The sequence below is a fragment of the Callithrix jacchus genome, chromosome 6, assembly GCF_049354715.1.
Source record: "Callithrix jacchus isolate 240 chromosome 6, calJac240_pri, whole genome shotgun sequence".
Lineage (NCBI taxonomy): Eukaryota > Metazoa > Chordata > Mammalia > Primates > Cebidae > Callithrix > Callithrix jacchus.
The window spans coordinates 117199755-117215765 of NC_133507.1; the positions used below are offsets into that span (position 1 = coordinate 117199755).

At 37.3% G+C, this 16011-nt stretch overlaps 1 protein-coding gene across 4 annotated transcripts in view; it reads right to left on the reverse strand.

The window, feature by feature from the left end:
* Window positions 1-16011, reverse strand: part of HECW2 (HECT, C2 and WW domain containing E3 ubiquitin protein ligase 2) — a 404347-nt gene that overhangs the window by 66393 nt on the left and 321943 nt on the right. For all 4 annotated transcript variants that reach the window (XM_035305193.3, XM_035305191.3, XM_078328066.1 and 1 more), the window contains 2 exons: window positions 13533-13635; window positions 11032-11128 (listed from right to left, as the gene is read on the reverse strand). In XM_035305193.3, the coding sequence (XP_035161084.2) occupies window positions 11032-11128; window positions 13533-13635 (200 nt within the window). The remainder of the gene's footprint in view (window positions 1-11031; window positions 11129-13532; window positions 13636-16011) is intronic.

Here is a 16011-nt window from a genome sequence, read left to right on the forward strand (position 1 = left end):
CAAAAGCTATCTCCCGCAAATATGCAACTTATCTCTTCTATCAACACAGTGAATCCAGGCAAATAGAACAAGACAAAAAACAAACAGACTGAGCACTCTCCCCTCCTTCCTTAACTGGAGCTAACACAGAAGGAGTTGAGTGATGGTAGATATCAGGCCCTGGGCTGCGGCTTGTAAGTTTCCTGTGAATAAGAAAAACATCATCACTTCTTGAGTCACAAGGATGATAGGGTGAGAAATAGAAAGGATAAAGGCACCAGAGGAAGTATGCCAACTGGGAAACTTTTCATCACTTTCCAGATGTAAACTACCAGGCTGTGAAGGCAACTAGTCTGATTTTTTCAGGTGAGAACACATGAGAGGCAGTCTGAGACCAGTTTTCTACCGGGCCAACTAATTTATCACAGTGACAAGCTATGGGTCATATGCTTCCAGGAACCAGACACTGGAACATGCCGTCTGATGTAAAGTACTTTCTTATGTTGACACTGATTCATTCTTTCAGCGAACATTTTCTGCATGCCTAATTTTTCTGTTCACTTAATTGCACGGTGGTTAGGCTTTATACCTGCTCCTGGTCTAAACAGTTCTTTATAAAGTCCTTTCATGTAGAAACAAAGGAAGCATTAGTTTACTGCCTGCAAGGAGAGCAGATCAAGGCTGAGGAAGAGACAGAAGTTAGCAGATGTCCCCAGAAATGTCACCAATCTTTTCTGAGAAAAACAAAGGAACTGCTTCTTGGTTATCAAGTATTTGCCCAGTATGCTACAGATAAGTGTTTCTCAAACTGGCATCCTTGGTCTACTAGAAATTTGCATACATAAGCTCAAGCTCTGCAAGAATTTTTAAATTTTATGTCTTCACTTTGATGATCAAAACACATGAAACAATATAATATTTTAGATGAGATGGATGACATTTATGACTGAATCTTGTCATGTGACTTTGGGTCCCATGTTTATATTTATAGGGCACTTGGTGCAAAGTGATCATAGATGAGCTTTTAAAGGATGATGAATAGACCTGGCTGCCCTTAGGCTGGCAGGGCCTTGATGTTCAATATGATAATAAAACCAGTCCCTGTCTGCCACTCATGCACACTTCGCTTACTAACTAAAAAACCTTTTCTCTTACAGTATTAACTTGCTTCATGAAAATGATCAAGTGGGGTTAAGCAAATTGCCATAGGCTAAAGAGAAAGCAAAAGAGATGGATTTAAAAAGAAAATTATGCCTTTATGCTAAATAATGCATCAAAGATATCCTGGTTTATTCTAAGAACAAAAGCCTTGCAATAGTTTGCAAACAGAAAAGTGGTAGTAGAATCCACTCATCCCAGGGCACATTCAACAATATGTTTTTTCCTTCGGTATTGTTTTTGGGGTTGCACTGTTAAATGAATTGGCTTATCAAAACAATGAATTGGTAAATAAAAATAAGCTTTTTGTTAAGAAGGGAAAATGATGACTGTGACAATTCCAAGGAGGCACATGCTAGACCAGAGATGCAAAATTAAAAGAATCAAGTCAAACACAAGCACAGAAAAGCACAAATATATCTTTCCACTGATAACAGTCTCAACATTGGTGATTTAGCTTCTGAAAAACAAAATATTCTCACATTAAGAGCATTAATTTAAATGTCATTGATTTTTTGTAGTTTTTAACTTAATTTTTTGTCTTTTGGTTTTATAGTTTATAAAAGCTGTAAGCATAAGAGGTTTATACATATTTTATATTTGTACACACTTAAGTTGAAAATAAAAGTGGTCAACATGAACATTATAGGTCTGTGATACTTCTTTCTCCTTTTAGAGTGGAAAGTAACAGATGTAACTCTTACAAACCTTAATGAGTCCACCCAGTGTTTGGAGTAACATAACGAGTTTGAGAAATGTTGTTAAAGACAACTGATCATGATTAGAGGAATGTTTGAAAATTACTTTAATACATTTATTCAAGTTTATTAACTTATAGAATTAGAAGGAATCTGTGGTAGTCCTCTCTGTTGTCCAGGCTAGAGTGCAGTGGTACAATCATGGCTCACTATAGCTTCAAATTCCTGAGCTCAGTGATCCCTTTGCCTCAGTCTTCTGAGTAGGTGGGACTCATGTACCACCACATCTGGCTTATTTTTAAACATTTTTGTAGAGACAGGGTCTTGCTATGTTTTCCAGGCTGGTGTCAAATTCCTGGCCTCAAGTGATCCTCCTGCCTCAGCCTCCCAACGTGCTGGAATTACAGGACTGAGCTACTGCATCAGCCTGCCTTCTTCTTAATAAAAAAACTCAATTCAACCTTAGTGGTTTATTATGATTAAGATTAAGGTTATACTAATACAACATAATATCATTTGGACCTCTCTGAATGGGTACGTTTATCTCTGTGTGCCCCTTAGAGTACATTCCAGCACTTTTATGGGTGCACCTTCTCATTTGGCTAGTAAGGTACAACTTAAATTCCTTTTGAAATACAAGTTTCTTGAGGGCAAAAGCCCTTTCTCCTTTTTTTTTTCTTGAGACAGAGTCTTACTCCGTCACCAGGCGCCAGGCTGGAGTGCAGTGGCGCAACCTCGGCTCAGTGCAACCTCCGCCTCCCGGGTTCAAGCAATTCTCCTGCCTCAGCCTCCCGAGTAGCTGGGACTACAGGTGCGCACCACCATGCCCACCTAATTTTTTTGTATTTTTAGTAGAGACAGGGTTTCATCCTTTGTTGACCAAGATGGTCTCGATCTCTTGACCTTGTGATCTGCCCACCTCAGCTTCTCAAAGTGCTGGGATTACAGGCCTGAGCCACCGTGCCTGGCCTCTATTTTTTTTTTTTTTTTTTTTTTTTTTGAGATGGAGTCTCACTCTGTTACCCAGGCTCGAGTGCAGGGACCCAATCTCAACTCGATGAAACCTCTGTCTCCTGGGTTCAAATGATTCTCCTGCTTCAGCCTCCAGTATAGTTAGGATTACAGGCATACGCCACCACATCTGGCTAATTTTGATATTTTTAGTGGAAACGGGGTTTCACATGTTGGCCAGGTGAACTCCTGGTCTCAAGTGATTAGCCCACCTCAGCCTCCCATAGTGGCTGGGATTACAGGTGTGAGCTATGGTGCCCGGCCCTTCCTCCTTTATCTTTGTGTTCCCCAGGTACCAAATACTATTCTGTCTACCTGATGAGTGCTTTGTAAAACACAAACCAGTGACATGTAAAACACAAAACAGGCCAAAATAACAGATGTGGCTCCTAACAATTTCCCCTAAGAATATACCTGGTGTTTGGAATAAACAATCTTGCTTTTTTTTTGCTATGGCAGAGAAATAAAGAATTGGAAAGCTCATGTCCAACTATTTTCTAAAACAGAATCCACTGGAGAGAAATGTAAAGGCAGGTAAAAAGACAATCTCTTATGAAAACTCACAACTGTAACACGAGAACCTAAACCATACAGAGACAAGCTCAGGAAAAAGTCTCCAGCTACTGCTGTCTCTCAGACTTTCACAATATATGTAACCACTTCCTCTAGTGCACGGAATCACCCCCAAAGATCAACTCTAGTGGATCATTTGAGGACAACGAACAAAGTCTCAAGACCGAATTCCCACAGAAAACATTCTCATGAAACCACCCAACATTTTGGTGAAGTTAAAGAGGGGCACGTGCTCAGAGACAATCAGAAGCTGCAATGCTCAAAACCACAAAACTGGATTGCCAACTCTGCACATCCGGGTTCCTCTAGATACACTTCAGTGCCACATTCACAAATACATGTTTTTAAAAACTGCCCTAGGCAGTTCTAGAGAAGTGCCTTTGACTTCCCTACTGGTATAATGTCAAGAAAGGAAGATCAGCACTGATCATTCGTACTCATTATTAGAGTCACAGGGCACTGCCTGACTTGACAGATATAGCCAAACAGTTGAAAGGTTATGGGAATTTAAGTCCATTATGGTCATATGATTCTTATGGATACTGAGAAGTGAAATTAATTAGCCACATGTGTAGGGACAGTTTGCCATAAATGAATATAAGTTATCTACATGCTGAGAACTTAGAGACTGACTTAACTCTTTTTGTTTCCTCATGTTAAATATAATTATAGAAGGCAAATAAAATACTTCGCTTGGAGCCTATTATATAGGAAGCACTCAATAATTTTAAACTATTGAGTATATTATTAGATAGGCCCCAAAATTATTTACTCCTTTGTCAAAAGACAGTATGATCTATTGAAAACGGAGCCAAACTAGATTTCTGTTGACCCACTCCTTTTTCTGCTTGTATTGTTGGCAAGTTGTTCTAAATCAACTTGCCAACATCTTATTAACATGTTATTAACATAGAAGGGATGCTTATTTTGTTTGCTTTGTAAGAAATGCTTCTGATTGACTATCTGGCAATTTATTCAAATATAATTAAAAAGCAGATTTTATTAAAAACTACTTTGTGCTATCATAAGTAATTCATTGTTCTCTATGATTTACTGTTCTTTTGGGGATGGGAAACTCAGTGAGACTGGTTTCGCACTGACATTTTGCTTTGGTCCAAAGAAAGTCCAAGTCTAATGAGTCACTAAAGGAAATGACATTTTACTGAACTGTTTTCTTGATAAATATAACAGAACATAGGAAAAATCAAGAGTAAAAGATATACCTAAAATGTGATTATTCCTCATGTAAGAAAATGGTCTTGAAAATCATAATTGAGCCACTTATTAGGAAAAAAACACGATACTTTGGAGAAATATCCAGTGGATGAATGTGTTTGTAATTTGGGGAATCTTTCAAAGTTACATCAGAGAACAATGCTTATGGGAAAATAATAAATATCTGAGTGTGATACTATGTATCTTAAAGTTGACATTAACAGTAATGAGATTCCATGTATCAAAAATGTGAAAATTAGATATATACATGATACATAACTCAAAAGCATATGTACATCTATAAATTAGCACATCCATTCAAATAAAACATAACTAGCATTTATTCCTTTTGCAGAAGTCATAGAATAGGTGACAGGTTTGAAGAATCTGTGTTCCTTACCACCATGAAGAATAAAATCGCTAATCTCTTATTAGGCGTGCAAGATAATTAGCTGCTTGGAAAGATATTTTAACATACCTCTGGATGGCTTCTGAAATATTATCTTAATGATATTGCCATGATATTTTGGTCCTCAGTAATTTCTGGCTAAACCTCGAGCCAGAAGCCTCAGTCCTCAGCTTAGGCACAGAGCAGTCAAGGCTGGTTTTATTGTGTAAGTGTAAAAGATTTTAGAGTAAAGCTCCCTGTAGGAAACAGTGTGACAGTGCCACTAAAAGGCCCTCCTACACACAAATTAATAGTGGAATTAGAGATGGCTGGGCACGGTGGCTCATGCCTATAATCCCAACACTTTGGGAAGCTGAGGTGGGCAGATCACTTGAGGCCAGGAATTTGCTACAAGCTTGGCCAAAATGGTGAAACCCTGTCTCTATTGAAAATACAAAAACTAGCCGGGCATGGTGGTGCATTGCTGTAGTCCCAGCTACTCAGGAAGCTGAGATATGAGAATTGCTTGAACCCAGGAGTCAGAGGATGCAATGACCTGAGATCATGCCCACTATACTTCAGACTGGGTGATGGAGTGAGACTCTGTCTGCTCCCCACCACTCCCAAAAAGGAAAAGAGATCATAGATCCTAGTTGCATTTAAATTATATCCACATAATTACATGGTTCCATTTATATGTATGATCAATCTCAGGAATAGTGGTTTTAAGAATTAGAATAAGTTTAGGAGCAAATTAAACTGAGTCCTCTGATAGAACAAAGTAGTGAAGGGCAGAGTACTAATATAACAGTAATTTAAATTTACTCTATGCTTACTATGCTCACACAGCATCAAGTGCTTTATACATACATTAACTCATTTAATCTTCAAAAAGACACTGCAAGTTAGAAATTCCTATCCCCATATTACAGATAAGGATGACAACCTGGAGGGTTGTTAAATGTCTCATTTAAAGTCACCTGGTGGGTAAAATTCAGAGCCAGACTCCAAACCTGAACAAAATCTTAAGAGCCATACTCAACTACCTTCTAAGAGCCATTACTGCTGCTCTCCCAGTGAGAGAGAGTCTACTATTAGGACTTCCCAATGACTGTTACTATGTGGTGTCAGTAAATTATTTTAATCAGGTGTCCAGAGCAATGGCTCATGCCTGTTATTCCAGCACTTTGGAAGGCTGAGGCAGGAAGATATCTTGAGTCTAGGTGTTCAAAATGAACCTGAGCAACATAGCAAGACTCTATCTCTATAAAAAAAAAAAATAAACATAAAACAATTAGCTGGGCAAAGTGGTGTGCTCTTGTAGTCCCAGCTATTTGGGAGGCTAAGGCAGGAGGATGGCTTGAGCCCAGGAGGTTGGTGCTGCAGTCAGCTGTGACTGCAACACTACACTGCAGCCTGGGGAACAGAGTGAGACCCCCTGTCTCAAAAGAAAAAAAAAGGTGTCTTTAAAAGTTCAGTAACTATCCGTATGTAAATTGTCTGTAGGCAAATAATAGTCTCAGTCCATATTTGCTACTATTTAAATTTGGTACACTAAAGATCAAAAGTCTGCCATGTTGGTTCAGACATCTGAGCGGCAAGTAAACAAATCAGGAGAGGAATAAGTGAGAGAGCTAGGCAGGTCTTAACAGGAAAATGCATACAGATCAGCAGAAGTAAATTCATGCTATTTTCACCACGTGGTTCAAATGTTAACCAAAATTAACATTCCTGTCTAATATTATATGTAAAAATTCATTTCTCACAAAGCTGGAAAATAAATAGGTTAGCAATTTTGAACCCTAGGGTTTATTTTATAAAAGACATCTTTTGAAACTTTAAATTTTTATTACCTAAAATTCTGTATTGTTTGATAAATTCAAAATGGGCAATTATCTTTAAAATAAAAAAATTAAGAGTAAAATTAGACTCTAGCAAAACCCCAGGGCTCTTCAAATAGGATGATGAAAGGAAATAGAAGGTTCAAGTCTGCATTTGCCTCTACTCCTGAGACACATATCCATTTGCCTTTTGTAGTTCAGAGAATTTCTTGACTCCCAAGTTACTGATTTCCTAATAACATAAAATATGGAATGATCTAATCTACCCAGAATGAAAAAATTATCACAGATCATGTCCTCATGGTAAGGGGAGTTATATAGGAAGCACTCAAAGAGGAATCAGCCTGCTGCCAAAAATAATCACTGATGCCTGGGGAGAGATGGACTAGCAGAGAACAGATTTACTGGCTTGACCAATAATCATATTAGAGGGGAAATTTTCAACTCTTAACTCAGGTTCATAGCCTTTCTCATTACACAGTGCCATACAAACACCAATACTAAAAATTTTATTAAAATTTTAAATATGCATTACATTCACCTATAAAATATTATTCAAGGTTGTTTTCTAATGAATACATTTGTATTCATATAAAATATTAGAACTTTTTTCAGCTTTTATTTTAACACCATGGCATAAAACATCTTCTTTCAGTGAGATGCAGTAGTAGCATATAATAATCCAATAAAATACCCATTTTACAGATATGGTACTGACTTTGGGGAGCTGATTTTTTTAGCGGGGGAATAAACATCTCCTGAGGCTTGTTTTTTAAAGGATGTCAACTTAGTACCATTCACATTTGTGTGATAAGTGAAGTTATAAGGAGCTGTGATTTAAATATAGCAGTTGAAAGTAAAAGCGATATCATAATGCATGGAAAATCATAGCCACATAGACAGGAAGACACACCAGTGAAGTCTCAGGGAAGAGAAAACTATACATAGATGCAAACTAAATGAATTGCCTGCTAGCCTCTGGTTTAGGAGGAATCACAAGCAAACTAGGAGAACACAAAGCAAATAGGTATACCTACTTGACTCCCTCAAGGGCCACCACTTTTATCATTACATTGTGGGAAAAATAAGAAGGAATATTTATCTTAAATGGTGTGCCATGGATGAGGAACAACACATACAAGGCTATGTTGGTGCTGGGAATCCTTGCTCCAGGTATGAATATAAGGTCCCCAGTGAACTTTGACACATAGATTACCTGGTAGCTCCATTTCATGCATAAATCTGTTATCAAAAATATCTCTGAAATATGAGATTAAAGAAGCTTAGCTGGTTTCCCACCCCTGTGTTAAGGGAATACTCCTCACAACTGTATAAAACAGAATGTTCTCTTAGATATATGAACTTCCCCTTTACAATGTTATGATAAGCAAAATGTTTAACTACCAAAAACTTTATGGAAAATGAAAGTGCAGTGTGACACACTCTGGATAGGAGGAATGGCATTATCTCATTGATTTAAGTTCCTCCTTCCTTTCACTCGTTATGACTGCATCTGCTTCCCATGGTCACATTCTGTAAAGATAGAAATATATTTCATAGCCTATCAAATAATTTCATAAAAATAGATTACCATGTGAAGCCTATGTTAGAAGAATGATTGTGCTTAACTGAGGACCCTAGATGCCACTAAAAAAAAAAAAAATCTTCAGCAATCTTTAGGAGATTAGAGACTTTTCAGACTCTAAAAAGCAGAAAGTAAACAAAACAGAACTTGAAGCTACCAACTTGGGCCTGCAGCTTTTCCCTCTGTTAGAATCTGTTAAGATTCTGTCGAGTCATTAAAGAATAATGACAGATGCCCTGTCTGGGTAATCTCTCTGATGGTGGAGATTTAAAGATATGTGAATTAGTATTACATACTACTGTGGAGTGCAGAGAAAAAGCGAGAAACTTCTTGAGTTTCCTCTTTTTTGTGGGGGATGGGGTATATTTAGAGGAACAGATATTAAGTAGTGGTGTGGGTTGGCTGGAAGTGGTAGAAGAGAGAGAAAACAGAGTTCTCTTTATTTTGTGATTAGCAAAAGAGAAAGAATTTTGTTTGTTTTGCTTTGATGTCTAGGATTGCTAATATTTCTAATTAGACCATTGAGAAGCTTGTTTCTGCAATTTTTTAAACTAAAACTTCTTACAGAAGATTCTCAAGGGGAACATGCATTATTGAGTAGATTATAAACAAACATACAAAACCTTCACTTGTATAATTATTATAATTTTTCTGTGGTTAAGAACAGCATGCTTATGTTGAGGAAAGCACTAAGAGTTGAGTCAGATGCTATTAACTATGTGAAACCAGGTGAAACTGGGATTTTTATATACACAATGTTTTTAATGTAATACTTGAAATTTTGTGGAGCTTTAGCCTTTACAAACTTTAGAAGGTAGTAACAATTTTAAAGACATGAGACCAAGGCTGGGCACTGTGGCTTATGCCTATAATCTTAGCACTTTGGAAGGCCAAGGTGGGCAGATCACCTGAGGTCAGGAATTCAAGACCAGTCTGACCAACATGGTGAAACCCCATCTCTACTGAAAATACAAAAATAAGCTGGGTGTAGTGGTGGGCACCTGTTGTGCCAGTAACTGGGGAGGCTGAGGCAGGAGAATCACTTGAACCTAGGAGGCAGAGGTTACAAAGAGCCAAGATCACACCACTGCACTCTAGCTGGGGCAACAGAGTGAGACACAGTCTCAAAAAAAAAAGAAGAAGACATGAGATCAAGAATATTGTAAGAATATTTGGTAATTTATTTTCAAATCAACAATTATATACATATATATTTTTATATTCACTATGTGCAAAATGCAGTTCTAAATATTTGAACAGTAAGGAGGAAAAATAATGATGAGTTGGATAAGATCCCTATTTGCAAGGCTTTTCTAATCTAATTGGAAAATAAAGCATAAGGACCCGAAAAGTCAAATTAAAACACAAAAGTCATAAAGTCAAAACAGTACAAAGGACAATGTGATACATTTCACGATGAATCACCAAAATCGTGTCAAGACCAAAGGCTATTACAGCTAACTGTGCTATCAGAATTATATGGAGAAGCTTTAAAAAAATAATTCTTAGGCTCTACCCCAGACCTCTTGAATTAAATTTCTGGGTAGGGTATGGGAGAACAGGGGGTATTCAGAGATGAGAGAGGATTTGGAGGAGGCATGGTCTAGCATTTTGTATTATGTAAAGCTTCCCAGGTGATCCTGATGAAAACAGTTTGGCATAATTTAGTAGATCAGTATTTAAGAATCACTGCTATGGGCCAGGATGGTACCACCAGGCAAATATACTTCCACTAGTAAAGGTGACAACTGGACTTTGGGTTAAGACAGATTTTCAGCAGAAACTCTTCTTTTCCTATCTCCATTGATGCCTAGCACACTTAGATAGAGAAATACTAGCCTAGTTCATGAAAGTGAGGGTCCACAGTGGAGCTGAAAAATTTCAAGAAGGGAAAGCTTCTGCTGGGTTATAATGGAAAAATCTTGCTGCCTAAACTTAGGAGAGGTAAGCTTGCCAGGGAAGGGGAACAGCATGTATTCAGGAAAGTAAAACTGGGCCTGAGGCATGATGTTTTTAAAAGTTGTTTAGAAGAGAGGGTTCATGCAAGGGAAGGCTCAGATTTAGAGAGTATCAGATTCACTACTTATGTTCTTCTCTGTTTTTATTACAGAAAAATGTGAATACCAAGTCTGGGACCACACAAATCTCAATTCAGTAAACTGTATGCTACTTTTGCTTACTCAAGTTACACTCAAAAAGATTATGTCATTAATTTCCTTATAATCTACACATCTAGGATAAACTCTTGGCTTAAATTTTTGTGTTTTTTTCATATTTCTTTTTTTTATTTTTTGGGGGGCAAGGTTGGTAAACGATCATTTTCTTTTTTTTTCACTTTCTTTTTTTTCATATTTCTTTTTTTAAATAGGGTTCTGGGTTGTTTAATTTTCTTCAACTTTTATACTTAATAGAGAGAAGCCAGCACTACAATACCTGATGATGATGACAAAATATTTGCACACAAGATGTATTTGCAAAGGATATAAGAATAAAAGAATAAATTTCCAAGACAAATATCAGTGCTACTAGGATTTAATGGTTTGTGCTTATGCAACTTGAACCAAATACGAATATTATTGTTACCTGAGTGAGTGATTCCTGGTAAGATCAGGTTGACGCTCCTGTAGAATTTCAAAGATATTGGGTTGACGTAGAAATGCAACAATCTTGTCATTGTAAGCTAAAAAAAAATCAAAAAAGATAACAATTTTTAAGAGTCTATTATTAGTTATATGCATATAAATCCAAACTTTGTGTATGTATGAGGTGGAGTTTCACTCTTTCACCCAGGCTGCAGTGAAGTGGCCCGATCTCAGCTCACTGCAAACTCCATCCCCAGGGTTCAAGTGATTCTCCTGCCTCAGCCTTTCAAGTAGTTGTGATTTTAGGTGCCTGCCATCATACCCAGCTAATTTTTTCTTTTATATTTTTGGTAGAAACGGCGTTTCGCCACATTGCCCAGGCTGATCTCTAACTCCTGACCTCCGGTGATCCACCCACCTCAAACCTCCCAAAGTGTTAGGATTATAGGCATAAGCCACCATGCCTAGCCTATAAATCCAAACTTTTCAAAATCATCTGTTTTTCAGCCAGGCGTGGTGGCTCATGCCTGTCAGTCCAGCATTTTGAGAGGCTGATTTGGGAGGATCACTTGAGCTTAGGAGTTTAAGACCAGCCTGGACAACACAGTAAGAACTTGTTTCTACTAAAATATAAAATAAAATAAAATCTGTTTTCTGGCTAATATTATAGTCAAAGTTATAGTTTGTACCTAGACTATGCCCACCCCTATAGGTACTTATATTCCAATTTGTATCGAACCTTTACATAATTATTGGACTCAGAGCTGTGGCTTAGTTAACCATTCTTAGTAAACTCATTTGATAAGCCATATTTATTATCAAATGGCAAGATATGGTCATCAATGAGATTCTAGATCTTGATCATTATCAAATATCAGCCTTACAGAAATGACAACAGTTGGAAATGAAAAATCATCTTTTGATTAATTAGCAACCAGCCAGGGAGGTAGAGGCAGAACTAAATTTGCCAAAATGTACTAGCTGCCAAACAACTAGGGCCAAAATGCAGAGGATAAACTATTCCCAAACTCTATGTGAAAATAAGTGCCATTAAACCACAAACAGCTCTTTACCAAATCAACTATACCAACAGCTACAGCACAACCATCATTACCAAGTATGAAAAAAATATTTTAAAAAATCTATATCCCAGTCAAGGCCGGCTAAAGAAACTTAAAAATAGTTAATTAAAATTTATTAAGAATATCTTTAATACCTCTTTTGCCAAGAAAATGAAACTGTTTACTTAAGATGATTATCTTGATTAAATTTGATAATCATAAATAAATCATAAATATATTTAAATTCACAGAACTAAAACAGACTGTCTAAATTCTTAAACATCAGAGATTCTGGTATAGGATATGATCAAAATACATGCCTTTCTTAAACTTACAAATTAAACCAATGAAGAATAATTCTGCAGAGATCTGCTGTTTTCAATCTTACCTACATCATATTGCCTATACATACACATTTTAGTTAAATGTGAATAACAATTTTAAAGTCATACTATCTGCTAAAATGGAATACCACTGTCAACTCAAATTTTCCCTAAATGCACATTTCACTATCTACAAATAATGAAGACTTTTTATAATTATTGAATTGGGGTTTATAGTGCATCTGAGATCAGAGCCCAGATAACTTTCTAAGCAACAATTGTATAGTGCTTTAAAATTCTATGAGCAGTATTTAGTGTCATATTAGTAATAACATAAAAAAACCTAGACTGTTAGACTTCACCTCTGGATTTCTTATCCAGAGGTCAAACTTCTTAGGTCATAGGAATTATATTGAATTTCATGATAGTTTTTTTAAAGAAAAAGTTTTAAAACAAAAACAGACAAATAGAGAGCTGGTCTAATTTGAGACGAGCAGGGAGCCCACATGGCCTCTCATCAATCTGTCCAATCCACCTGCCTTAAGGGCTCCTAGTTTGACAACCACTGATCTTCTTCAACCTCATCATTCTAATAACAACTCAAGTCATTTTTTAGGCCTTTCTCCCACATTCATTTATTTTTATTTTACTATTTTAGAGGTTCTTGCTGCCTTCTATTTGTGACAAAAACCCTTAAGAATGTGCTGTCTTTGCTTATTTTGTGAGGCTACTACAGATTCACACACCATTTAAATTCTGTCTTGGTCTTAAATATACTAAGTATATACTTATCCAAATTCTTAATTTATAATGATTGCATAATATATTACCTTAATAAATTATTTTACCTTAACTTCATTAATCTAACATAATACCTCTACTCAGGCAAGGCAGAGTGGTATTTAAAAAAAATCTTATCCTTTAGGATTTTACAAGACAGAAGCCCTGTGAGACTCAAGTCCATAGGATTTTGTCATACATTTCTTAAGGATAATGCAGCCATTTCTCAATACAGGACAAAAAGTATCAGGTTAACAACAGGGGAAGTATCAGCGCAGTGTACGTGGTATAGATAATGGCAGAAAAGGACAGATAATTTCTGGAAAAGATTGACATACCCACTGGAACCATGTCCTGGTACTGTGGCCTACTGACTGTATTGAATGTACTGGATGGCCTGGGAAGAACTGGTGGTCCTGCATGTCGAGAATCTTCTCCTACCTGCAAACAGAAGCATCATTTATGTTCTGCACCAAGAGCCAGAGAATGCTCTATATCAGTATCCCAAACCAAGCTGTTTAAAATGTTAACAATGAGCATGGTGAAGTGCCACCTGATCAGAACAGACATCAGCTGTGGAGGTGAAGCAGGGTTCTTAGTTATCAAAAGCCTTGTTTTAGTGGCTAAATGGGGGGAAGAGTTGAGGCATCCACATTCTTGAGAGAGGCTGGGTTAGTAATGCTTTACTAAGTGGCACAGAAGTAGTTCAATCTGCTCATAATTACTGAGGCTGCAGCATCTAAATAGCAGACTTGTTCATCAGGACTAACGTCTGCATTGACGGAGCACAGTCTGCAACAATACAATCAAAGGAAAGACTAAGTGTTATAAAATGTTTGGGGCAGTGCCAAGATATTTCTTCTTTTGGCTAAGGCGGCCAGGGAATTCCCTGGCTCAGCAGAGGAGGGGTTGAAGACCAGCAATCTTCACGTGGGGTTCCGAGTTAGTACAGTATCTCCTCAGGAGCAATTTTCCATGCCTATTAGAACACCTGGTACTACAGATCTTTCTGGTTTAAGCCTCCCACACCAGGGCGCTAATAGGAGCAGGTGCAGAGGAGCTAAATAGGGTTGTGCTAACCTGAATTATTTATTGCACCTAATATAGATTTAGAAACTCATACATAAAAGTAGATAGCCAAAAATACCCATTAAGAGTCTTACCAGAAAACTCTGATGTTGCTTTCCCATTTCCCCCCAGATTACAGAACTCTTTTAAGACAATAGTAGAACAGCAATATAAGAGAGAATAAGAGAACAAGAGGCAAAATAACATACTGTACTGGATTTATAAACTGGGATTTTGAAAATAGTTTTTATTCCACTCACAACCCTTTGCAGGCATTTTGTCATACTGCATCACTTGGGTATTTGCTGAGGATTTTTCTGAAGACTCTAATGCTGGAAATATCCTCCCCAACCTCCACTGCTTGCTTGTCCTTCAAGAATGCTCTCACTCATTCCTCACAGTGTAGTTCAAACAGCCCCTCCTCAAAAAGGCCTTCCCTCTCCTTCAAGCCCAAGTTAAATGCAACCTTGTCTGAGCTCCCACAGAACTTGGTGTATATTTCTCCAGCAGATGCCATTGTGAACAGTTTATATTATTTGTCAATTATACCTCTCTAAAACTGGAAATATATAAATAAAAAGAAAAAAACACGGTTATCAAAAACATTATTAAGGTATACTTTTCCAACTATTAAAAAAGAAAGTTTACAAAGCATTTTTCACTCATATTTTTATTGATTTGTAGTATGGTTTCATATTTTCCTCTTCGGTTAACAATGCAGGAAGTGTGTTATTTATTTGCATCCCTCATAACAGCAACCATGATGTTTCTTCATCATAGTAGGTGTTTGACAATGTTAACTTGTTAGATGGGAAAGACATCAACATTTCTACTGACTGGAATATTTGCTGAAGGGATATAAGATGGTGGCTGAAATTACCATGTATGTAGTTAGAAGTCTTCTCATCCTGCTTCTCTTGAGTTATTGGCTTTAGGAATGAACACAGCTACTCTCTGGGGAGATCTGATCACTAAGTACAGATTGTTATTCAGATAACATATTTCAACACTCCAATATATACTTTCTCTCCTCACAATATTCTGCCATGTGTCATCATTTCTCAGAAAATTCAAAGGTCTTTTTCCCTGAGACCTCAGTCCTGGCAACCAGACCAGCAGACAGTGGGTAATCCCTCTGATGGGCAGGTCTTCAGGACATGGGTGCTTCCAACAGCTGTGTCAGAAAGGACACTCCCCTGGAAAGTTTAACAATGCTGAGGGCTGGACGCTCAGTCTGTATGGAGTTATCTCCAGGTCACTGCTCGGTTTCCAGCCATAGGAGGAAAAGTCTTAATGTATCCCTTAGGGTCCCTCTCTCAAAAAGGCTACTACTAGACCATGAAAATAATTCATGTTCTAAGGTAGAGGGGTTGAAGGAAAATGCAAGTATAGCTATTAATCTATGCATGTTTTCCCAGGAAAACAGTGAAACAGCCAGCTTCATCCTGTGAAGTCATGATAAGGTGAGTGGTTAAAGTGCACTGGCTATGCAATAAAATATCAGACAAGAGCCCTAATTGTGCTACACATCGCACACAAGGTCCAAAGGTGAAAGGTCTGTTCTGCTTTCAAGATGAATGTTGTTAGCGTCATTCAGTTTACCACTAATGGTGTACATGACAGCAAGGTAAAGATTTACTAGCTACTCATAAAACATAAATATTTTGTGCATGCCTCATCCTGTAATATATTTATATATCATTTTCATATGAGCTTCTCATGTGTTCTCTTCCATATCTGCACTTACAA